At 33.2% G+C, this 25,839-nt stretch overlaps 2 protein-coding genes across 2 annotated transcripts; both read right to left on the bottom strand.

Moving 5' to 3' along the window:
• Nucleotides 1-15,272: 15,272 nt before the first annotated feature.
• LOC137805789 (hevamine-A) lies at nt 15,273-16,342 on the bottom strand. Its single transcript, XM_068605713.2, has one exon. The coding sequence runs from the start codon at nt 16,306-16,308 to the stop codon at nt 15,409-15,411; it is 900 nt and encodes a 299-aa protein (XP_068461814.2). The 5' UTR covers nt 16,309-16,342; the 3' UTR covers nt 15,273-15,408.
• Nucleotides 16,343-19,816: 3,474 nt separating this feature from the next.
• LOC137805788 (acidic endochitinase) lies at nt 19,817-20,978 on the bottom strand. Its single transcript, XM_068605712.2, has one exon. The coding sequence runs from the start codon at nt 20,874-20,876 to the stop codon at nt 19,989-19,991; it is 888 nt and encodes a 295-aa protein (XP_068461813.2). The 5' UTR covers nt 20,877-20,978; the 3' UTR covers nt 19,817-19,988.
• Between the last annotated feature and the right edge of the window lie 4,861 nt (nt 20,979-25,839).

Genomic DNA, 25,839 nt, shown 5'->3' with positions numbered 1-25,839 from the left:
TGCTGATAGGGAAAAAATAATGAACGAGGCGCTAAAAACCGATTTTTTGCCGACTCCTCAAAAGGTGTTGAGTCCCAAGGATGTTGATCTGACATGAAAGTGTCGATATCACCGCAACATCGAACACACGATCGAGGAGTGTCGATCACTAATGGACAAGATCAAGGAGCTTATCTAGGCAAGTCACCTGCATAAATACGTGCAGGGTGATGGTCGGAGCATGAAACATTCACCTCCACAAAGAGAGGAACATTCGAGGAGAGATGAGGGGTGTAAGGAGTATTATCCCCGCCAATCAAATGATGACGAGCGCTAACCAAGCGCCAGTCGTGGCATGACGAGCCCTATCTAAGGGACAAGCCTATGTGCCGAGATGGTAGGGAGGTGATCAATATGATTGCCGACAAATTGACCAGAGGGGGCAGCTCTAGCTCAGCTCGAAAGAAACACCTTTGAATCGTCTAGTCGGTGAATTCAACTTCATTCGCCTTTCGACCAAGGATTTCATCTGTCACTTTCACAGATAAAGATTTAAAGGCAATTAACCCAGACTAGGACGACCCTCTAGTCATAACAGTGGATATCGATAATTTTTCAATAATGAAAGCTTTGGTCGACCAAGGGAGCTCAATCGACATTCTATACTGGAAGACCTTTAGAAAGATGAGGATCTTAGATTCGAAGATTCAACCATACAATGATCAGATCATCAGTTTCTCTGGAGAAGGGGTATCACCTGCGGTTAAATTGACTTATACACCAAGTTCGGTGAAGGAAAACCTAGTCGGACGATCAAGATATCCATTGTTATGACCCTATGGTCATCACAGTGGATATCGATAATTTTTCAATAATGAAAGCTCTGGTCGACTGATAAGTGCCTAATTTCAGTAATGTTTTATATTAAAATATAGACACTTATGAGGATTTATTGCTAATTTACATATAAAATAATCCTTAATTTATGAATTTATACCTTTTTACATTTTTATGAGCTTTATTTGAATAAGAGCATTTTATTCCCAAATTTGGTGTTAATTGCAGATTTCTAGGGAAGATTGAAGATTTGAAATAAAGGAGAATAATTTGAGCTAAAAAGATAAAGCCGGAAGGTCCCAGAATGGAAAAAGATGCAAAGAAAGATTGAGCCTTTTTTATGTTTTATCATTTAGCCCATTAGCACAACACAGGAAGCAACCTAACCCTAGAAAACTAGGATAAATAGAGGGCTAGAGGCTCAACCCTAGTGTGCCAGATTGAGAGAAAAATACCATAGAGTGAATTGTAACCCAATTGGGAGAATGGAAGGTGCTAGAAGTATGCGTGACTAATTCTACCCTTTGGAATTGGGAGTAATCTGCTCAAACTCTTATTTATTGAGGTGATATCTTATATATTAATATTTAGTTCTTGATTGATTATTGGTATTGTTGCTTTACTTTTAATTTTCCGTGACAAATTGAGAATCTTAAATCTGACCGGGAGGTATTTTTAGGGTTTGGACCTAAACAACAATACTTAACATATTTGAGTGCTAGGAATAGACTTGAAATGTTAATTGCTATTAAACGTCTGACCTTCGTTCTAAGTTGTTCTTATAATTATGCGAGGGATCGATAGTTAGGGGACATTCTTAAGGATTTTATATGCGAGGAATCGATATAAATAATTTTTCACGGGCATCAATTTCAATCAAAGAACTTAATATTGACATGCTAATCAAAATACTTGAGAGTGAGAGAGATGAAACTAATCCTTATTTTTCCAATTGAAACAACTAATTCTTTGTTTGTTTTCTTATTGATCAATGCCAACATAATTAGTTCAAAACTCTTTTAATTGTTCTGTTTTTATATTTAGCGATTATTGTACTCGATAATTCATTATTCCTTGTGGGATCGATATCCGTCCTTAGGGACAATTATTACTTCAGACAAACGCGGTGCACTTGCCGTAAAAAGTCATCATCGACCAAGGGAGCTCGATCGACATCCTATACTAGAAGACCTTTAAAAAGATGAGGATCCCATAATCGAAGATTCAACCATATAATAATCAGATCGTTAGTTTCTCTAGAGAAGGGGTGACACCGCAATTAAATTGACTTATACACCAAGTTCGGTGAAGGAAAAGCTAGTTGGACGATCAAGATACAATACCTAGTGGTGGAGGCCAACACATCTTACAACATTTTTTTGGGCAGACTATCCCTCAACCACATGGGGGCGATAATGTCAACGCCACACCTAGTAATGAAATTCCCCTCGGTATCTGGGGACATCTTGACCGTGCATATGGATCAGAAGGTTGCACGAGAATGTTATGTGGCTAGCTTAAGAGTGAAACCGACCAACAGAGTTGTGGTCGAACGAGTAGGAGACGCTCACAAGAATAAAAGGCTCCACAACAAAGCCCTGGGGCCCTACGATAAGAACACACAATTGCCTTGGTTGACCTAGATCCTTAGATAAATGATTATTGGCTCAAGCCTAGGGAGGATGAGGAGCACACGATGAATTTGGGGACGTCGTTATCTACCACCGACGCATCCTTAATTCACAAAACACTCAAGGAGAATGTCGACCTCTTTGTGTGGATTGCGTTCGACATGTCGGGGGCATGCCCCAAAGTAATTATGCAGAGGCTCTCATTTTACAAGGAAACGACCGATCGCTTAGAAGAAGCGATAATTGGGAGAAGAGAAGCAAACAATAGTCAGGGATGAGGTCGAGAAGCTTCCAGAGGCCAAATTTATCTAGGAGGCTTAGTACACTATATGGTTGTCCAATGTAGTGATGGTCTAGAAGGGAAGCGACAAGTGGCAGATGTCTACCGATTACACAAACCTGAATAAAGTCTTTCCGAAAGATGCCTACCCCTTGTCGAGTATCGATCGACTCGTCGATGGAGCAACTGATCACCGAGTTCTCAGTTTCTTATATGTGTATTCTGGGTACAATCATATTTGTATGCATCTGAGGGATAAAGAGAAGACGACCTTCATGACCAATAATGCCAACTATTCTATAAATTCAAGCCCTTTAGATTGAAGAATGCCAGAGCAACCTATCAATGATTGATGAATAAGGTTTTTAAGGTCATGCTCGGACAGAATGTTGAGGTTTATGTCAATGACATAATGGTCAAATCTGACTCGTGTGATCAACACGTAAAGGACCTCAAGGAGGTCTTGAATGCGCTGATAGTCACTAACATGTGGTTAAATCCCGAGAAGTGCGCGTTCGGTGCAAAAGGAAGAAATATTTTAGGTTTCATGCTCACATACCGAGGAATTGAGGCAAACTTGAACAAATGTCAAACGATAGTCGAGATGAGAAGCCTCTAATGTAAAGGAGGTGCAAAAGTTGATTGGACGCCTTACCGCCTTGTCCAGGTTCGCCCCTCAGTTAGTCGAGCGAACCCAACTGATAGTCTAACTTCTAAGGAAAGCGGCGAAGTTTGACTGAGATGCAAAATACAAAGAAATTTTTCAACATTTGAAAGATTTTTTGGCCTCCTAGGTCGTAATACAAAAAACCCAACCCCAAGCAACCAATTACGGTCAACCTCTCAGTCTTAGAGGACGCGGTCAACCCAATGCTAGTCCAAGAAATCAACAAGGAGGAATGCTCGATATATTTCGTAAGTCGAACGTTACACGATGCCGAGACTCGGTACCCAAATGATCGAAAAGGTTGTATTTGCCCTCGTCTTAACCGCTCAGAGGATGCAACCTTATTTCCAAAACCATGTTGTAGTGGTATAAACTAACTACCCAATCGCCAGAATGAAGAGTTCAGAGTTGGAGCAGAAGAAGTAAAGGACGAGTGGTGGGGGCCACTATATATATAGGCTACCAAGCGCCATGAACAACGAAATGTTGTTTCATTTAAGACCCTTAGATCATTTCACATCTAACGGTCGTTATCTCATCATACAGTTTTGTGCCCAAAAACCCTAAGTTATCATGAAGCATGTCCCGTCAAACATCGGCCTCGCAATACATCACATCCGACCTTGGGAAATGTAAGGGCCATATATAGACTCTTCGAGAAGGAATATCTCTTGAGCTTAGGGGACAAGTGTATCGATTGAAACTAGACGAGTTTCACAAGCCTCGGTACCCGGTTTTGACTGACCGACATGTTTGAAATGCTTTAAGATCAAGAGATGATTAATAAGGCTAAGTCGTACGGAAAACTAGGTAATACATCCTTAATCACGATCCATACGTTAATCTTGGCTCAACAGTAACAGGGCACACTACAAACATATAAATAAACACAACTTCCAAGAAAAAGGTACGTCCTTATTACGTATTTATTACACCAAATACTGAACACTTACTTGAGCATCGTAACACCTTTTGCAAGTGTCCTCTCGACCGAGAGCGAACGAAAGAAGAAGAACTTGATTGAAAGTGAGAAACTAGAGTTGGGGAAGGAACAATAATCGACCGAGTCTAAGAAACGGAAGAAGGAACGTATACCAATCGACCGAAACGAAAAAGTGAGTTATTTAGTCGATAAGAATTTTCTCAACCCTTTTGGACGAGAAGCTATAGGATTTGGTAGTGATTCACATAAGTTTAATAGGAGTTTTGGATGCGTGTAGGGAAAAACTTTGCTAGTATGTATGTTAAATTTTAAATAAATAAAAAATATAAATAGGTAATAAGTATTAGTTTTTATTTCATAAAATTTTTATTTATCTAAATTTTTATTTTTTAACTTTTTTCTCTTAATCTCGGTAAATGGTTAATTTTCTCGGCATTAAAAGATTTAATTTCTTCTATTTTTCTCTTTTAAATATTTTGCTAACAAGAGATGTTGTCACTACACGATTTGGTTACCATAAGTTTAATAGGAGCTTTGAAAACATAAAAAAACTTTGCTAATAGGCATGCTATATAAAGGTAAAATAAGTTAATTTAATATATACTTTAATTGGATATTGAACTTGATATTTGAAATGCAAGGTGGATGTCTAATTGTATTTACTAGATTATGAATATCTATGTGTTTATTTAGTTGTTGAAAGTTCATTGTACATTTAAGAGTGAAATTTAAATATAATTTCATTATATATGTTAATATATTGATAAATTATAAGTATAAGTTTAAGATGAAGTTCATATTTTTGTATTTGTTTTAGTTGATTGATTGAGTTTTTCATGTGATATTTGTTCTCCAAGTTTTCTTAAGGATTGATTATTTCTATAGAAATACCAAAGAGATGTTCATCATTGTATGCACCATTTAAAATCACTCAAACGCTAATATGGACACTCAAGTAAGAGAGGTTATAAATAAAGTGATAATTTGAAACTTGAGCCAGAGATATGTCAAGATAATTCTCTCTCCTTTAGAGTGAGTGACGCTCAAGCAATGTGAAGTTTCTCAAGCATTGAGATAGTTATGGTGCTTGGGGTTCTAAAATGTGTGAGATCATGCAACTGCATGTCATCACTTAAGCAACTTTATGGTTATTGAAGTGTCGATAAAGTAGTGATGTTAGTGATTCTAAAACGTGTTGGGTATACAACAAATAGTATCACTCAAGCATTGAAATATTGTTTAAGAAGTTGTTGCTCAAGTGTTGAATAAGCATTTAGAGAGGGAAAACCAATTATTCACCATTTGAAAACTCTTCAAGATAAGAACCAAATCAAGAGTTTCACACTCTATACTCAAAGCATTCTCATAAAGTTATTTTCATTCAATATTCAAGTATAAATTTTACAAAAGAGTTTGACCTTATCTATAATTGTAGAAACTCGACCAAACTTGAGAAATGGTCTTCAAACAATGTGAATACAAGAAAAGGAATTCAAAGTATGAACACAAAATTAATAAGTACATTTAGTTTGAACATAAGTCTAACCATGATGCTTAAGCTAATGATTATACTTAATTTATTGTTAATCCTATGACTAACTCAAGGTTAACTTCGTAATCTTGGTTTAGCACGTGAACGACCATTAAAAGGTGGAAATATATGTAAGAGAGGCATATGGGTCATTCTCAAAAAGTAAGGAATATGTGAAGTAGTTACTACTTTCACATGCACTTGAAAGTGACATGTGCAAGAGTTACAATTAGCACATGATCGTGAAAGTGACGTTGAATATACACTTCATATGTATCTTCCTCTCCTTTAGCCTTCCAAATGTAATCTTCTAGGTTGTATACAATATTCTTTGATTCTCTTATAATATTCTATAATATCTTAAAAGAATTGCATTTTATTTTACCTCTTTATTTCTTCCTCAATTTCTTTAAATCTTCCTCTTGCAAATCTTCCTTGAAACTCCTTCTTTATTTCTTCTTCTTGTTCTTTCCTTGTAATGTTTGTATTGTTGATTCTTCTTGTAGATATTTTTCTCCCCCTTCATTAAGTTTTTTCATCAATCTTAATCATATCATGCATCAAGGATTTTTATAACAAATGCTAGGAACCACATTGACATAAGAAACTAATGTTGGTTTTTTTACCAATAATGCTTCTGATGGGTCAAATGTAAGTCTTTATTGGGGCATGTTTAATATGTGTATTTCTAAAGCCATCAAGTGTGACAAATTATACTATTTCACTGATATGCATTTGAGGATTCATGTTGATATACTTCTTCTTATTCAATGGTGACCTTTAATTGAAGCAATTGAGTGAAGTGTAGTGAAAGCTTGCTTGGAAGATTCGTTTGGTGTAAGAGAAGTGGATTATGGATAGTGCTTTAGAAGAGAGGTGGGGCCAATTATTCTTGGAGGGAAGCTATGTACTCGCTGAATTTAGAGACTAACATAAAGAGGACTCATGAACAACTAGATGGCCAAAATTTGACAATAATTTTTTACTCATTCAAAAAGTGAAAATATAAGTGATGGAGACTCCTATTTATAAGCTCAAGGTATAACCATGTAGAGATGCAAAGGGTGGGAAATTTGAATTCATATTGAATTCAAAATCCCTTAAAAGTAAGTGCATAGAGTGGATCAAGTGACATTTATCCATTCATGCTTTCTACATTTTAACATGTACTCAAAATGCAATAAACACGTGTCTCCTTCCATCCTAGGACCGACCTAGGGTTTCTCTAGGGCCTTTGGAATTCCAATCAAACCTTAGCTAGACTCATGAAACCTTAATCTAACCCTAATATACTCAACACCAAAATACAAACCTAAAGCCCTAAACTACTTGACATAAATACAAGGTTCAATGACTCAACATTACTGGGCTCAATACAAGGCCCATGAAAACCTATTATACTTTGTACAACATTTACAAGCTAAATCTTGACCCATGATGGTAAGAGCTTGGGTATGTTGAGGTTAGTTGAGTCCTAGTTTTCTTGTATTCTTCTAGCCATGGCTCCAGTGGTTGGTCCCTTAGTTAGGGGTTTCCATCATCCCATCCCTCTTGAAAAATATTTTTCCTCAAAATTGAAAGGCATGCCTCATCATAAGTTCCACCTATAAAAGGAATACGACCACATATGTTAAAGTTAGTATGTACTCCATACTCCTCAGGCAGATCTAATCTATATGCATTTGCATTTACTCTCTTGAGGACCTAAAAGGGACCATCACCCCAGGGGTTGACTTTAGACTTCCTCTATTTCAGAAATATGTTTTCTCTTAAATTAAGCCAAACCCAATCCCCTTCCTTAAAGATCACTTCCCTCTTCCCTCTATTATTCTATTTTTATGTATCTTTTTATTTATTGTTGTATCTAGTTCCTAGTCCTTTCATGAAGTTTCTTGATAAATTCAGCCTTGGATACCCCTTCCTTATGTATAAATTCATGTAGATTGGGTGGAGGTACCCAACTTAAAGGAATGTGAGGGTTGAACTCATACATAGCCTTAAATGGAGAGAATGTTGCAGTCTTATTGACTACTCTATTTCACGCAAACTCTATATGGGGAAGATACTTATCCCAAGATTTGTGGTTACCTTTCAGGATTACCTCTGTTTTCTCATCAGTTTGAGGGTGATAAGAGGTTGAAAAATTGAGCTTAGTTCCTAATCTTTCCTAGAGTGTTCTCCAGAAATGGCTAATAAACTTTGGGTCTCAATTTGACATTAATGTTTTGGGTGTGCCATGAAGTTTTACCACTTCTCTAAGGACGAGTTTCGTATGCTGCTTGCAACATCCAATTTGTGGCAAGGTATAAAATGTGTCATTTTGCTAAATATGTCCACTACCACAAAGATGGAATCAAAACCCCTCTGAGTTGGATCTTGTCAAATCTCTTTATTTGTGGTACCTAATTTTATATCCTTTGTTTGGTCTAATTGCAGTCTTATAGGTCAAAATCTTTATTTTCCAATTTTGTAAATTTTAGGATTCATCACTAAAAACATCATCTTGTAAATTTCATATTTCTTTTTTGTAGCATGAGTTATGTCCACACCTTAGTCAAGTCTAAAATTCATTACAACTAAGAAAAATCCTCAAAGAAATAGAAAGGGGGTCATTTGATATTCAATTTGGGGAATGATATGGACATCACACTCAAGAAAGATAAGAAGGTGAATGGTAAGTCATGGGGTGATTGCCATAGGTTACCCTGATAAGATCAAATCTGGATTCTTATAACTCAAAACATCACAAAGTTCTCACAAATATAAAACTCTATATTTTTAGAATTCATATATCTTATCGATTACCTTTCAAATACATCATTTAATTGACTAAATTACATAAGACCCTCTAAATTCAACATTAATCTTCACTAAGTAAATTTTTATTCTCACTAGTGTTGTCATTAATTCCTATTATATGCATAATTATTTCCCATCATGAGAACATGAATGACTCACCTTCTTGTGTTTTTAATTATCTTCCACTGATACTATTCAACTACTTAATAAAAATTACAAAGAAAATCTAAATTTACGTTGACCCTTGGAGATCCATTCCCTCTTTCTTCAAGCACATTCATCATTGAATGTCATGAGTACACTTCCACCAAGAGAAATATTATACCTAGATCAAAGGTAATACTTTTACTTGGTTTCCATTGTAGAATTGGAATCTCTACAAACATTATTGATTGATACTAAATGATTTGTTGTTGAGACATCTCCTGAAGAACTTTTTCTCAAGTTGAATGGACAAATCAACAATATTTGTAAAATCATAAAAAACATTTATTATTATTTTTCCTTCCTTTTTGTTGATCACTTTTTTTGTTTATTTCTCCTTTTTTCTTTTCTTCTACATTTTTTCTTGAATTTCCTTTTCTTTCATTTTTTTTATTTCCTTTTCTCTTAACTCTTCATTTTATTTTCTTTTTCTCTTAAATCCCTCTCCTTTATTCATTTTCTTTGAACTCCTTCTCTTTTTATTCTCTTTTGTCTTAATTCCTTCTCTTTAATTTCTTTTTCTCTCTATTCCTTCTCTTTAGTTTATTTCTCCCAATTCCTTTTCTTTAGTTTCCTTTTCTCACAACTTCTTTTCTTTAGTTTCTTTTTCTATCAATTTTGTCTCTTTAATTTCATTTTCTTCACTAATTTTATTTTCTTCAAGCTTTTAGTATTTATTTTCCCCATCTCTCTCTCAACAAAATTACATCATGTCTTTTCCAATGCTCATCAAACATTCTCTCTTATATCTATACCTTTACTCTTTTTCTTTTCTCCTTTTTTGAAGTTCTCTTTCAATTTCCCTTTTATTTGTAAAATTATATCATCAACAAACAATTTGGGATATTCATTGAGTTGAGGAGCATTTTTAGAATTAGTACATGTCATAAGTAAAAATGAATTAGAATAAAATTTAAAGTAAAAAAAATCTAATTGAATATCAAGTGGTGAAGCGAGAAAATAATATTCAGTATGGAGAAGGATATTGACGGCAAACTCAAGAAAGATAAGAATGTGAGTAATAAGTCGCGGGGTGATCACGGCAAGTTACCTTGATAAGATCAAATTTGGGTTTTTATTACTTAAAACCTCACAAAGTTCTCACCAAGATAAAACTCTATTTTCTTTCAGAATTCATATACCTTCCCAATTACATTTCAAGTACATAATTTTATAGGTCAAATTGTGTAAGACCCTTTAAATTTCACATTAATTCTCACTAAGTAATCTTTAATTCCTAGTAATTAACTTTCACTAGTGTCGTCTTTAATTCTCACTATATGCATAATTATTCCCACCATGAGACCATGAATTATTCACCTTCTTATGTTTTTTTTCTTATCTTCCAATGTTACCATTCAATCACTTAATTAAAAACATAATAATTTTTTTAAAAAAAAACCCAAAACTATATTGACTCCTTGTAGATTATATCTTTTATTATGTAAAGACTTTGCATAGACTATTTTCTTAAAAAAAATAAAATAAAAAATGTTAGAGTCGATTAGTTGTCTCTAACCAATACAAAGAATGTGGTAAATTAGTTGTCAAGTATCACTCTTATATAAATAAAAGTTAGTGTTAGTTTAATACATGTTATATATATAAAGATGTCCGTGTCAACTTATTTTCAGCTAAGTCGACCCTAATTGAAATGAATATTACAATTAAAGAAGGTTATTGTTAATAAATTCTAATTTTTATATTTATTTAAGTTAGTTTAAGTAGGTTGATATTAATATAATATATTTTTAATATTTATTTTAGTTAGTATCAGCTAAAATATGTTAGTTTTATTTATACATTATGAATTCATGTTCTTTTGTGACACAAAATAGAAATCATAGATGATTTTTAATTCAAAAACTCATATTTTAAGATGATAAAAGTTCTATAATCCATGTGAGATTCATTTTAATACGTTAAAACACAAAACTTTCATTTTTAACTTTTCTATTTATAAATCTCCTAATACTCTTCTTCTGCCATACAAATTTTTTCTCATTGTTTATCTAATATATCTTTTCTCAACTCTTATTCACAGGCAATGACTATCACAATTCAAATCATGGCAAAGAAAGTGTTTAGCACGATGAAGAAAATCTGGTCACACCCGCTTCTTTTCATGAAACTTTTTCAATTCAATTAATGAGTTTATTTGGTTTTGTCTACTTTTTTATTTGTATGTTTAATTTTTTTAAGATGACAATGGATACACTTACGAGAAACATTGTTTTGAAAAAAATTACTACCATTAACGTTGACAACATAAACAAAAATTAAATTAATATTAAAAATAAATTTTATTTACTTTTGACTTCAAAATAAAGGTATATGAACGGTGACTTCGATGACACTAAATTATTTTAATTAAAAAATTAATAATTAATTAGCATCAATTTAATCTATAAAATTAACGTAAATAAATTAAAGTCCATAGTTTTAGAGTTTATTGTATATATAACATAAATTCGATGTTATTAGTAAATCCTAATTTTGTCCTTGATGAAGTGGAATTTCATGAACTTTATAAATTTTTTCAAATTTGTAATGGAAAAAGGAGATAATAATAATAATAACAGGATTATAAAGAACTTGGAAAGCCTGTAATTTCTAGTATTAAAATTATAAATAATTTAATTTGACTATGTACATTATTACTTGTTAAAGTGTCTAAATTTCTCCTAATTTTAGCAAGTACCTTAAACATAAAACACTTGTTCATCTCAATCAAGTATATTTTATCACTGTAATCTTATAGGTATACAGATAAATTTTATTTCAATTTTCTTATTTTAAAGAAATATTTTGCTTTTAATATATATATTAAACTTAAATTTAAACATCTTATTGTACCAGTCGGCCTCCGACCGACCGAAGGTACGCATTAAATAATATAATACGATAAATACGTGGCAGAGAAACGGTTACAACTAACGTTGAAGAGGTCAAAGACACTTCGAGAAGCTCCCTTAATATCAAGGAACCACTACACACGACTCAAAGACCACTACACATGTCTTTAACAATCAGTTACTTGGCCCACACGAGCCAAGGTCCAAGTCAACCTACAAAAGGAACTTCTGAAAGGGAAAGGTACGTTTTTATAATATCATAGAGACTTAACTAAACACTAGCACTGACTTGAGCGTCAGAGTGCAATCGCAGGTACCATCGTCGATCGGACCAACGCGCGTGTGAAGAAGAAGGAATTCGAAGAATTAGGTAACAGCTGACGTAACAACAATTGTGTATCGACGTGGATCAACGTTATTCTGACCCTGACATCCACACAATACACTTATAAATTGAATTTATTTTAAATTAAACTATATTCTTATTCTCTTATTACATATTGAGTTATTTTATAAGATACAAAATTTAAAATATAAAAGTACACACAATGATAGAGTTATTTTAAAAAATAAACACCCAAGTCAACTTCTACACAAAAAATATTTAACATAATTTGGTGTTTAAAGAAAAAAGATCTTAAATTTTCGCAGAAAATTACAAGTACAAAATATTTTAAATTTTAATAACTCCCTAAAATTAAACATAAAAGTTTTATCTATGGAAAGAAACTTTCAATAATTCAATTTCTTCACAAAATATTGAATACAGTAGAATGGTTTTATCATTTTGAAAAATTTATTCGATAACTTTATTCAGTTTATTGATTTTATTAAAGCAAATGATATTTTTGTAGCATCAAATTAATTGATATTCACTTTTACAAGTAAAATGATGATTACATCTATGCGCGTGGTCCTCTGTCAAGTATTATCATTCTTTTCTCTTTCTTTTCTTCTTTTGGTGGGTCCCATCATTTTTTTTTTCATTGTTCCCACTTTCAAACAAGGCCTTGGTCGGTTTAATTTAATGATATTTTTTTTTTTTGCTTTATAAACACCACTTCCTGTGCTCTAGAAAGTTTATAATAATTATTTAACATTTTTTTCACTTATACTTTTTGGTTTTCTTATTTCAATATTCATTTATATATTATCTCTCAACCAGTTTTATCATATATTAATATTATTTTTTCTTACAATAATGTAATGTTTGATTACTTTTTCACATAAATGTTATTTTATATATTAATTAGAGTGATAATAAAATACAGGAACAATTAAAAATATTATAAAAGTTAAAAGAAAATGTTAAAGTGACAACGACACACTGAATCTTTAGATATCTGTTTGTTGTTGACAGATGGACCATGGTAGGCTCCAGCTCACGTTAGCATTCTCCACTTTTCCAGGAACATGCTAATTGGGCAAGTTTTCAACGGTCAATTTTTCAAATATAATTTATTTTGATATGCATATTGGTTTTAATTTAATTAATGATTATTTTAAGTTAGAAACATTAAAACATTAAATAATGTTTTTTCCTCACTAAAACTATTAATACTAATTTAATTTATAGTTATTTGAAGTTAGATACATGAATCACTAGCCCTAATCCACAATTTTTTTCAAAGGAAGACTTTTACTATTGATGGCTAATGTTATTATCGTAACTTATAATGCAACTAGTGTTACAACTAGTTTGCCTATTAAATTGGACAGCCTCAATAAATAAAATAGTTGAGGACAATTTAAAAGTATACATAGTCATTTTTTATTATAGATTATTACGTACGAATTTGTATAAGTAGATATAATGTAAGTTACAGATGGATTTTTATATACAGATACATATTGATTTTAATCTGTAAATAGTATTTATGAATTTGTGGAAAAAGAAAAAATGTTTAAAGTGAAGTGGTTTGAATTAAGTGAATGTGATAAATATGATTGATAATATGTTTTTAATTGATGAAAATATAAAATTATATTTTTGTCTTTATAATTAAAATTAATTTAAAAATTTAGTTGAAAAAATATGAATGATCTAATATTGTAGATACATGTAAAATTGTTAAAAATAAATTTGATAAAATTAAATAAAATTGAAATTGTAAAAAATTGAAGTGAAATTGTAAATTTCATAAAATTCAATAAAATAAATCAGAAATTGTGTAAAAGTTTAGTGACTAAGTAATATTAAACATAAAACCGGAAATACAATATGATAGAAAAAAAATAGTTAAAAAAATAACATTCATAAATGATATTTGACTAACTCAATTTAAAAAAATTACAAATTATCTAACACTACCAATACATCTAAAAATGATATAAAAAATTTCACAAAGTAAAATTAAAATTAAATCAATATTGTTAATATTATTATTATAATTTTATAAACATAGCCTTCTGAATCTGTGTATTAATTGGTTTAAGGACAACCAGTTTCTTCATAAAATCTTTGTTAAAGATTCACTTTCTCTAAGAAATTGTATTAAAAGAACTTGGTTGATCTTTTGGTATAAATCTTGTTCTTAGAGCGGTTGGAAAGTTAACTCATCTGATTCTGTAAAATTCCTTTGTTTGATCTTGATCTTAATCTGAACAAGTTCTGATTTTGTTAAAGTGTATTGAAAAATAAATATGTTCCTTTCAAAATCAATTTGTTCTTTTTCTTCTGAAATGCTGTAAACCAGTTTGTGTTTGTGAAAATTTTATAAGGTCAATTCACCCCTTCCTCTTGAACTTAGACACTAATAGACCCAACAACAACAACATCATTAACTAACAAATTGTACACTAAACACCACAAATCATGATTAAAAAGCGATTGGATCGGATTAGACCGACCTAAGCCCACCGTAACCCAAAACTCAAATTTGTCACTATAAATAGAGGCATGAGGTACGAAGATTCTGACCCTAACTTAGCACCCCTATTTAGACTCAAACTGACTTGAACATTGAAGTGTAACTACAAGTTTCCCTTATCAGGATTCTAAAAAATCTAGGATCCTGAGATAATCGAAAGAGACTCAAACATTATTAAAGGATATGGATACCAAAGTTACAAAAGAATTCTAATATTAATTGTGTCTTTTCTAATTCTTAGTTGTTTCTCTTTATAAAGGTTAATAATATTTATTTTGTCTTTATCTGTTATGATTCTAGTATTTATTGAAATTGATTCTTTTTCTCTTTAGTTAGACCTAGAATGAGTGTACTATATATTCAGAATATTTGTTTTGATCTTAAAAAATATAATTTTTTGCCTTCCATTTTACTCTTTTGTTCATTTCTATTCTATTTTATAATAAACATCAAGCAACGTGTGAAGGAGGGACCCACCCCTACAAACTTGGAGGAACACCAACCTTGCTCCATTAACTATATATTAGCAGTTTTAACAAGTGTACTTTGTACATACAATTATTAAACTGTTTTCACTTTTCTGTTTCAGAGTTAATTTGTTGTTAGTCACCAGTTGTTACTCATTAAACATGGGCGCTTGTCCGTATCTGATGAAGATAGAGCAACGTTAAGTCCATGACAATCAAATGTAAGAAAATCTATATATTTCACAGGACATAATAGCATACAATGTGACTCCTGAAACTATATATTTTCTGATGTCAATATCCAATTGACATCTATAAATATATAGTTAATTAGTAGCTATTGGATCACACATGGCTCCTGATGGAGGAGCTGTATCCACTCTGAGCATCATAATACCTTGACCACAGCATAACACCTCCATACTTAGCAGAATTCTTAATGGCTGGAAGCACTTGAGATATAAGATCAGCAGAAGGAATGAAGCCAGTTCCTGCTGCCTGTGAGTTAGCTGGTAACCCCAAGAATATTTTGTTGGCAGGGATACTTGTGATCCATTGCTTCCATGCATTTTCAAGGTTGCTGATTGCCCCAGAAGTGTATTGGCAAGGAGGGTTGTTGTAGAATTGGACCCAAACATAGTCAAAAAGACCTGTAGTGAGAGCATTTCCTATCCAAGCATCAGGAAAAGGGCACTGAGGAGCTGCAGTGATGTACACTTGCTTGCCTTGCTTGGCCATGCCATACCCTTTAAGGAACCTAGCAAGATCACCCCAGTGTTGGTTTGATCCACCTTCAATGTCAAAGTCAATGCCATCAAGAACAGCAGGGCCAAGAGGGCGAGATGAGGAGTGTCCCCCCAAGAAGTTGTTCCAAAGGTATGTGGCTATTTGGCTTGCATCTTGAGTGGATGCAATTGAGTAGCTTCCAGCACCTCCTCCTAAAGACAGCAACACCTTGATGCCTTTGGCTTGACAAGATTTTATGTCTGAACTTAAGCCAGTGCACCCATTACTGTAAGGGTCACAATGACCAGCAAGATTAATCATAGGAGTTTGGCCATTTCCAAAGGTTGGCAAAAAGGCTAGGATCAAATAATCATAATTCCCTGTGGCACAAGCCTCTCCCAGTGTGCCCTCGTTTCCATTCTGACCCCAGTAGATAGCAATTTGTCCACCATAACAACCATTTGCTAACAACACTAAGCACAAGAGTGAAACTGACACTGCTGATGATTTCAATGCCATTTTGTATTGAATTGCCAATATCTATGGAATTGTTCTGAAATGGTAAAAGATGGTTGCTTCTTGGTGCCAATGGCTTTTATAGAGTTCAAGTGTTTCAATCCCTTCAAAATAAACTTTGGGGACTTAGAGTAATGTTTACTATAATAATTATTGATGCTGACTCATGAAAGCACCGTGCAAATTTACCTATCTTGCCAATTATATTATCTTCTACTTGATTGTTCAGTGCTTTCCTAAATTTCATCCACTTCCAAACATGATAAATTAAAATTAAAATAGCAGTGAAGTGTACGAAGACTGCTAGCAAATTAATACTTTTTTTAGGCATAAATGGTGAAGTGTTTCTTGGTATCTGATATTTATGATCTTGTTTGCTTCATAATCGTCCATTTTAGAGCTTCTGCATTGGCTTTACAAGGGTAACATTTACAAATGGCAATCCATGTTGGAAATTTATTGTTGATACGAGAACTGTTACCAACTGATTATCTTAAAATAAAATAAAATGTTAGATGCATGAAATTTCGTAATTATTAGTAAATTTTAACAATTCAAAATATATTAAAGATATATGTTAAAGAATATGTTTCTAGTATTTTATTGGTATTATTATAGCTGGCCTTCACACCTATGGGGAAGGTATACAATGAATATCAAAAGGAAAATAACTTTCTTTAAAAATCTGTATCGGTAGATTAAAAGCTACGCAGATGTGACTATTTTGCTCAACCTTTACATTGCTATAGAGACAACTTTGCATTCGGATGGTGGAATAATTTCAAAACTTTTAAATACAATATTCAATTCCATGTATTAATCATAATAGTAGGAAGAGCTTGTGTAGTGGTATGGGTTATCTCAACTCGGTCAGCATAACGAAAGTCGTGAGGTAGCGCGCGATGGACCGATCCATGACGATAAGTCATGAGTTGACCAAGTGACAGAGTTAATCCATAATTAAAGGTTACTTAGCTTAATTTTAAACACAAACCAATCCCCTAATCCGATCTATCAACGAAGGCCCATTAAGATAATATAAATAGTGCAGATTTCAAAAATCAGGTACGTCATTATCTGTAGTGCTCTGACAATCGAGAGTCGAGTCTTTTACTGATTTCATTGTCAGAGTGCTTTCTGCAAGTACCATTTGAGTCTGTGCTCCCGAGCAATCAAGAGACGAGACGAGAGGGACACAAGGAGTTTGTGTAGAGGAAGCTTGAAGATTAGAGCGACCGATCGACCGACAGATTCTCTGGGCCCCAATACCCGAAGGAGAACAACTTGTAAATTCTATCTAATTCAGAGTTGATATGATACTGAGGGGAAACGTATACAGCATGGAAGCTTAGCAATCTCGTGGTTATGTTTGTCTTTATCTATACTCAGTCGAAAACAACAAATTGAGCGTTTTCAGGACTTATATATGGGATATATTTTGCATATAGATGACCAACTCTTCTTGTATCAGAAGAGGAAGCAAGGTAGAAGAAGAAACGTGAAATAAGGAAAAGAAACGAGAAATAAAGTAAATATGAACAAGTTGTTTCTCTATTAATTCATTCGGGTGTTTCTATTTAGTTACTCTATTTATAAGGTTATGAAACAAAAACTTCAAATCAATGAGTCTAAGCTGAAAGGAAAAATGAACCCACAGAAAATCTATTACAAAGAGATTCTATATTAGACTGTCTTCCAACTTAATCTATTACAAAGAGATTCTACATTAGACGGTCTTCCAGCTTATAGATAATCTACGCATTTTCTGTTTAGTAGTTTTGAGTGATTTATTTCTTTTTAGCATAGAACTTCATTCTTCATGATCCAATTATCCACGTTGAAGCTTTTGGTAAGACAGTCTGGTAAAAAAAAAAAAAACCTTAAGGAAAAGAAAAAAAAAAAGAGAAAATCGGCAATAGAATAATAATCAGATGAGATTCCTTACAATGACACCATTTTAATTAACTCTGTAGTTGCATAAGTTTTTTAAACAAAATTAAATTTTTCCTAATGTAATGCAGAGGCTAACCCAGATCAAATCCTCAAATACGCATCTCATACATTTTCCTTAAACAAATTAAGATTGGGATAAATTTTGAATCAAACATAAAAGCGATGTCAATAAAGAGAAAATTGAAATAAAAATAATGTAAACAAAAAACGAAATATATAAACTAAAATTTACTGGAATTGAGTAATAGAACCAAATGAAAACTATAAAAATGGAATTGAAAGTTAATGTAAATCAAGAGCTGGAATTAAAATAACAGGAGATGAAATTGCAACAATGAAATTTAAACAGAGTACATTCTATACGGCTAAAATAAAATTGTATTAGATGGTTCAAGTAATATCAATGTAAAAGCAAATTTGAACTACAATTTAAATTTAAAACAAGTAAAATACAAATAGATTCCCCTGAAGTATAAAAATTATGTACAACTATCAGACCATCTAGTAACAGTCATTTATCAAAGTGAAAATCTTAGTGTCTAATAAAAATGTAAACGAAAAAAAATGTGAAAGTATCTTAGTTGTTAAATCTGAACTTTAGTAACAGATTATTCAGCAACTAAGAAATATATTTTTATTTCAGTCAAATTTACTTCATTATACTGAAAAGAGAATGTAATTTTAAGAGTTGTTCTTAAAGGAGATTAATTTTATAAATTACTTATGAGTAACCTTTTTCGGTTCCTAAAATTATGAGATGTTGTGTTGCTTATCTTATTATATATTTCAATCACAATATTTTTGGTTTTTAAAAATTAAACTACAAGAAAATCAGTTAATTTAGAAATAAAAAATAATTTATCTTTATATTAATTAAGTTATATACTATTTTATAAACCAAAATATTATTGATATTAAACTAAAATATTATTGATATTGATAGTTTCTATTATTTATATAAAAATTTATAAGATAGTTTTTAAATTAATATTTAACCTTAGTTACCAAAATTTTCCTAATTACTACTTTATATTTTAAATTAATTTTTAATTAAATTATTGATTAATTAATTTAAAGACTAATAAATTATTTTATAAAATCAAGTAGTTTCATACAGATTTTTTTTTCTCTATTATATTATTTATTACATTTATTCTTAATTTCTCTTGATTTTTTTATCTTTTTCTCTTTTCGTTATATAAATTATTGTGCATGTAACCTTCCACGTATTTTATATACCAAAATGCCTATAACTTCAACCACAGTTATTAGAAAGTACAATGAAATTAATAAAATCATATATATATTAAGTTAATTCTAATTTCGATAATAAATTTTTACTTAATAGTTTTTGCCATTTGTTAAAGAAAAATGATTTCTTTAAATTAAGTAGGATTTATTAACTGTTTTGATTTTTGCGGATTGAATTGAATATTTAGAGGGGCGTTTCTTTAACTTGTAGTTTTAACATTAATGATCAGAATTGTTTTTCAATGTTCATGACTCAAAAACATTTATCATCTTCAAGTTGATTTCTAGTCAAAACCCAGTTGCAAGTTAAAATTTCCAATGTTAATTCCCAGTTGCATCTGATGGTTGAGCAAGACAAGGTTTGTGTACATAACAACAAATGAAAGCAAATATGTTTATATATCTCATGAAGACATGATAGTGCACAATCAAAGTTTCTTCCTGATGTCAATTCATACATTCATTTGTGTGAAGCAGTTTCAAACATAGCTCTTAATAGAAGAACTGTAACCACTCTGAACATCATAGTACCTGGACCACAGCATAACACCTCCATACTTGGCAGAATTCTTAATGGCTGGAAGAACTTCAGATATGAGATCAGCAGAAGGAATGAAGCCAGTTCCTGCTGCCTGTGAGGAAGCTGGTAACCCCAAGAATATTTTGTTGGCAGGGATACTTGTGATCCATTGCTTCCATGCATTTTCAAGGTTGCTGATTGCCCCAGAAGTGTATTGGCAAGGAGGGTTGTTGTAGAATTGGATCCAAACATAGTCAAAAAGACCTGTTGTGAGAGCATTTCCTATCCAAGCATCAGGAAAAGGGCACTGAGGAGCTGCAGTTATGTACACTTGCTTGCCTTGCTTCACCATCTTGCCATACCCTTTAAGGAGCCTTGCAAGATCACCCCAGTGTTGGTTTGATCCACCTTCAATGTCAAAATCAATGCCATCAAGAACAGCAGGGCCAAGAGGGCGAGATGAGGAGTGTCCCCCCAAGAAGTTGTTCCAAAGGTATGTGGCTACTTCACTTGCATCAATTGGGTAGCTTCCAGTGTCTCCTCTCAAAGAGAGCAAGACTTTGATGCCTTTTGCTTGACAAAATTTGATGTCTGAGCTTAGACCAGTGCACTCATTTTCAAGAGGGTCACAGTGACCAGCAAGATTAATCATGGGAGTTTGGCCCTTGCCAAAGGTTGGCAAAAAGGCTATGATCACATAATCATAGTTCCCTGTGGCACAAGCCTCACTCAGTGTGCCCTCGTTGCCATTCTGGCCCCAGTAGACAACAATTTGTCCAGCATAGGAACCATTTGCTAGTGCTAACAGGACTATGCACAAGAATGTGACTGAGATTGCTGATTTCATTGTTACTGTGAAGAGAGAAGCATCCAAGGAAATGTTTTAAGATAGCTAAAGATTTAGGCTGCTTCTGTGCCAAACACTGGTTGGGAGAAGGGCTTTTATAAAGTTAAGTGTTTGAATATCCCTTCATAACTTTGGAGCCTTTCTCATATATAGAGCGTGCCTTGGCAGTCATGGATGATATAATAATCATTTATGCAGACTTCATGGAAGCAACGTGCAGATTTACCAATCCTCCATATCAAAGAATGGTAAATTAATGTAAATTCATATTTTTGATAGATATCAGTGGTGAAGCTTGTTGATATTCATGAACTTTTTGTTTTTTATGGTTTGTTATCTACATCAACTGAGATAGACTAAAGTTTAGATCACATTAGTTTAAAATATATGCTAATTCTTGATACCATTTATGAGGGAAATACATTGTTTGTGAATATATACTGTAGAAACTTAGCATTTTTGCATCAGATTTATGTTTATCTTCCTCAGTAGAAAACTTCCAAAATGTGTGGCTTTATGAATCAGGAATAAAGTTTGAGTATAAGGATTATCCTCCCCAAACCAAATCCTGATATTTTGCATCTTGACTCCAATAAATGACAAACCAGTGTTCAAATTTTGCATTTTAATAATAAAAAAAAAAACATAGACCTTTCATATGGATGGTTATTGTTTCCTTTGCCAAAATCGTTTAAATCCTGCATAAAGAAGATGCTTACAATACCATTATTTCAATTAAGATTCACCTTAATTTCAATCTTTTATTTTAATTTTTAATTAAATTATAAACACGAAAAATATTTATTGATTTTGTGATTCATTTTTATTACCTAACTTAATTGAACATATTTAATGTGATTATTTTCTAACTATTTTTAAGGAAGACAATAAGTTAGGGTAGAAATCATTTCCTATTTGTTGGTATCTGTAACAAAAAAATATCTTCAGAATTTTGTATGTCTGTGTGGATATTTTTTATTTTTTAATTTTAAATAAAATTATTTTAAAACAATTAATTAAAATATAAATTCAGATAAAAATAATAATTTTAAATTATAATTTAAATAAAATTACAATATAAATCTTAATGCAAATAAATTTGGTATTAAAAAAATTGGATTTATCTAAAAAAATATGCATAGGTAAATTACCTATAGAAAGTGTGTTAGTGGATAACTGAAAAAGTGAGTTATTCACCGACCTCAATGGATAAATCTACGTAATCCTCATTTTTTTCATTTTTAATTTTTTTCATTATTATTTATTTTATTATTATTTATGATTATTATTTATGTTATCATAATTATTATTAATGTTAAAAATGAGACTTTCTTGATATCAATGTTGTCGACACATATGCGCCATTGTCCCTTTCTCTTTTTCACAAGTACCATGTTTTCCAACCAGGTGGTATTTTGCACCTTTCGGATGAACCCGACTTGTAGGAGTTTGGTCGTTTCCAGATTGGTTGCGAGTCTTTTCTCCTCCCAAGTAATTTTTCTTATGGGAGTTCGGTTTGGCCTCCTTGCACACAAAATTTGGTGGGAAATGATGCAGGGATCAATTCCTGGCTTATCGAGCGGTCCATCCAAAGGGGTCATGGTTTTAAGTAGGCAATCCGTTATTGCAATCTTTGTCTTTTTGGATTCGGTAAGATTTGTATTGAGCTGTGTGTTTTTCCCTTCATCTCATATCTGACACGGTATAGTTTCTTCACCTGGCTCCATCCTTTCTTCCATATTAATTTGAGGATTGAGGTTGGTTGTGGCTACTTGGTTCACTTCAGCTTGATGGTGCTACGGTGTTGGTGTCGCCGGTAGAACGAGTCTCAAGCTTGTGACATAACATTCTCAGGCCATTTTCTTGTTCATGTGTAGGCTTACAATATTGTCGTGCTCGGAGGGGAAATTCATTGTGAAGTGCGGGGTCGAGACAACTTCCAACTTGTTGAGTGACGACCTTTGAAACAGGATGTTGTATAACGTGCTAGCATCGACGATCATGTATCAAACTTTGAGGGTTTTGTACTTTTGGTTGCCTTCCCCGAACTTTGTATACATGTCGATGTATCCCTGGTTGTCCACTCGTGCACTTGAGAAGCCTACTATCTATTTGTTGTAGGGCATTATGGCGCTTTAAGATAGTCCTAGGTGCTTTAAGGTCTTCCAGTAGAGGATGTTTACCGAGCTGTAGTGGTCCACAAGCGTCTTCATGACTACAAAGTTAGGCACGTCGTTCACGACAACCATAGGGTCTTCGTGGTCAAGGTCGATGGCCTTGAAATAGTCATTAGTGAAGGTTATTGGAGGCATGCTTCTTTGAGCTCTCCCAACAATTACATTGACAAATTGTATGACTCAAAGGTGTCTTGTATGGGAGGAGTATGTCGTCCCTCCTTTGGAAAATCCACCCGATATGGTATTGATGACTCCCTTCAAGGGCTCATTATGGTTGTGCTATTGACTTTGTTCTCGCCTCCGATCGCGACCTTGGTTTTGGTTGTCTCGCTTGATCCTTTATTCTCCCTCCCGATTGTCAAAGGTTCTTGGGTTGTGGCGTGGCGTGGGTTGTCATATTTCATGAATCCCTTAAGGTGTCCGCCCTGTACTAACTCCCCTATCTTATCTTTCAAAGCTACGTACTCTTTGGTCGTGTGGGCGATATTTTGATGGTAGGGGAAATGCTTGGTTTTGTTGGAGTGGGGGGTGTTGGTTTTCCTCGGGACCGACATCAAGTTGGCATTCAGGGCTTCTTCCATAACTCGCGCAACGTCAACATTAAGGGGCATGTATTACGCGAGTCATTAGGGTCGAGGGAACTCTTTGTGGCCTTTCGGCGGTGCTGACGTCTTGCAATTCTTGTCTATCATTTTCTTTACAAATGGCTCCTTAGTCTATCACACCTTGTTGTGGAACTCTCTCAGCTCCTCAAGTTGCATGAACTTGGTAGCTTTTTATCGTAACTCGCCTAAGTTCGTGACCGACTTCTTGCATAGTATCAGAGAACGATCTCAATTTTAGGGTCATGACCATGTGGTGCTTAGGCACCTCGAGACTCAAGTTTCAGATAACAAGGGCTATTTTGCCAAAATGCTCCATGAAGGCACGCAAGGACTCTGTTTTCTCGAGCCTTATGTTAACGAGCACGATTGAAGTCAGGTGATGTCGTTGCAAATTGTGCTCCAAACTTGTTGGCCAGGTTATCGAAGAAAACAATGTTGTGGGGGTGGGAGTCTTATAAACCAACTCAGGTTGACCCCCTTCAAAGATGTGGGGAATACTCCAATGTGTGTCATCGGTGGTGTACAAGCTTATTTGTGTTATGTACACATTGATGTGCTTGTCAAGGTTGGTATTACCATTGTACTTGTCCAAAGCAGGTCTTCTCCAGTTGCTAGGAAGGGAGACTTCCATTATAGCCTCGATGAAAGGACTATGACAGAGGATGCCCAAAGGTGCTAGCGGAGGTGGATGGCTTGCTTGTGTGATAAGAGTTGTCGGCTTCTATCCACGGGTTGTTTTGCTAATTCTTCTTGGTTAGATCTCGGCTCACGTCTTGTGTGTAACCAAGATTGTTCTGTTATTTTGCTTCATGTTAGCGTTCTCCTCCCGGTGGGCCCCTTTCTCTTCCCCATTCATTCTCTTCATAATGTTTATCTCTTCTAGAGAATTTCCATCTCCCTCTTCATTTTTCGTATCATCGCCATTAGATCTTCTTGGTAATTACTTACCTCCTCAGTTGTGCACTTATCATTGCTCCTCATGTTCCTAGTGGTTACCATATGGTTATTTTCATAAGGTGTCTTTTCGACCCCACAGTGAGCGCCAAAATGTTCTTTCAAGGACAAAACTTCCCTTACCGTTAGAACGTCAAGTCCTTGGTCTTCAATATTCTTAGCTATCAGATTTTTCAGTCTAACATCTTCTCAGACTATTTGGAAGGGTACCTACAATGACACTCTGACGCTTAATTTAGTTGGGGGGTATGAGTGTAAAGAGTATTCTAGGTACGATGTTTTGACTTTATGAGGGTTCTTCTATTTATAACCGCAAATTTGGGTCTCATGGTGTACGAAAGTGTATATATGTGGTCCAATGGAGCTCAATTGTCTCTTGATCGTGATTTTCGCATGATTATCGCGTAATAATCGCTAAATGATGTTGTTAATCACTTCACAAGGTGTGGTGCAGAATTGGCCGACAGACCGAGTAATCAAATAGCCACGTGTATATATATACTGAAATAATTTTGGATGAGTCGAAATTAAAAAGAAAAAATAACATGTAAAAAAAATGATGAATTGATTAATCAGCATTTTTTTTCTTCTTCTATGATTTGAGTTTCTCTTCTTTAATATTTTTCTCTTTTTCCATTGGTAGTTTTGAAATTGGAAAATGTGATGATGTTCATGTTAAGGTTAATATTCACTTGATAGTATATACAAAAGAATAATGACTTTACCAAAGAAAAAAGTTACTCGCAAGTGAAGAGAGTGATTGAGAATGGAGGTTATTTTATTTTATATGTGAGATTTGATGTGGGAATTGAATGAAGGTGAGAGAGAGTATGCTCTTTCTTTCTTTGTGTTGTTGTCTTAAATCAGGAATTAAAAGAAGAGTGGAAAAGTGAAGGAGTTAGTTTGCATATAAAAGCTGTCAATTAATATTAATTTATTTATTTTTAAGTAATTTATATGAAATAACAAAATATTATATTGTATTAATAAAATGAGATATATTAAATAAAGGTAGAATCATAACAAATTTGTGTAAAACAAAAAAGATTATTTAAAGAAATATCTTTTATATATAGGTATAGATTTATTTAATTTTTCTTAATATGTTACGATGGAAAATAGTTTTTCAATTATTATCGAATCAATCTCAATTTGATCATTAAGTTTAAAAAAAAAAGGATTTTATTGATTCAGTAAATGGTATATGTTTTAAAAAACGTTAAGTTA

This window comes from Phaseolus vulgaris, chromosome 3, assembly GCF_051622355.1.
Source record: "Phaseolus vulgaris cultivar YP4 chromosome 3, ASM5162235v1, whole genome shotgun sequence".
Taxonomy (NCBI): Eukaryota; Viridiplantae; Streptophyta; class Magnoliopsida; order Fabales; family Fabaceae; genus Phaseolus; species Phaseolus vulgaris.
Note: the sequence above shows the minus strand (reverse complement) of the source record. Positions and strands in the feature narration are given on the sequence as shown.

What these genes read in the sequence shown, in the direction of transcription:
- LOC137805789 (XM_068605713.2), bottom strand. Translation starts at nt 16,308, where the DNA reads ATGGCATTGAAATCATCAGCAGTGTCAGTTTCACTCTTGTGCTTAGTG.
- LOC137805788 (XM_068605712.2), bottom strand. Translation starts at nt 20,876, where the DNA reads ATGAAATCAGCAATCTCAGTCACATTCTTGTGCATAGTCCTGTTAGCA.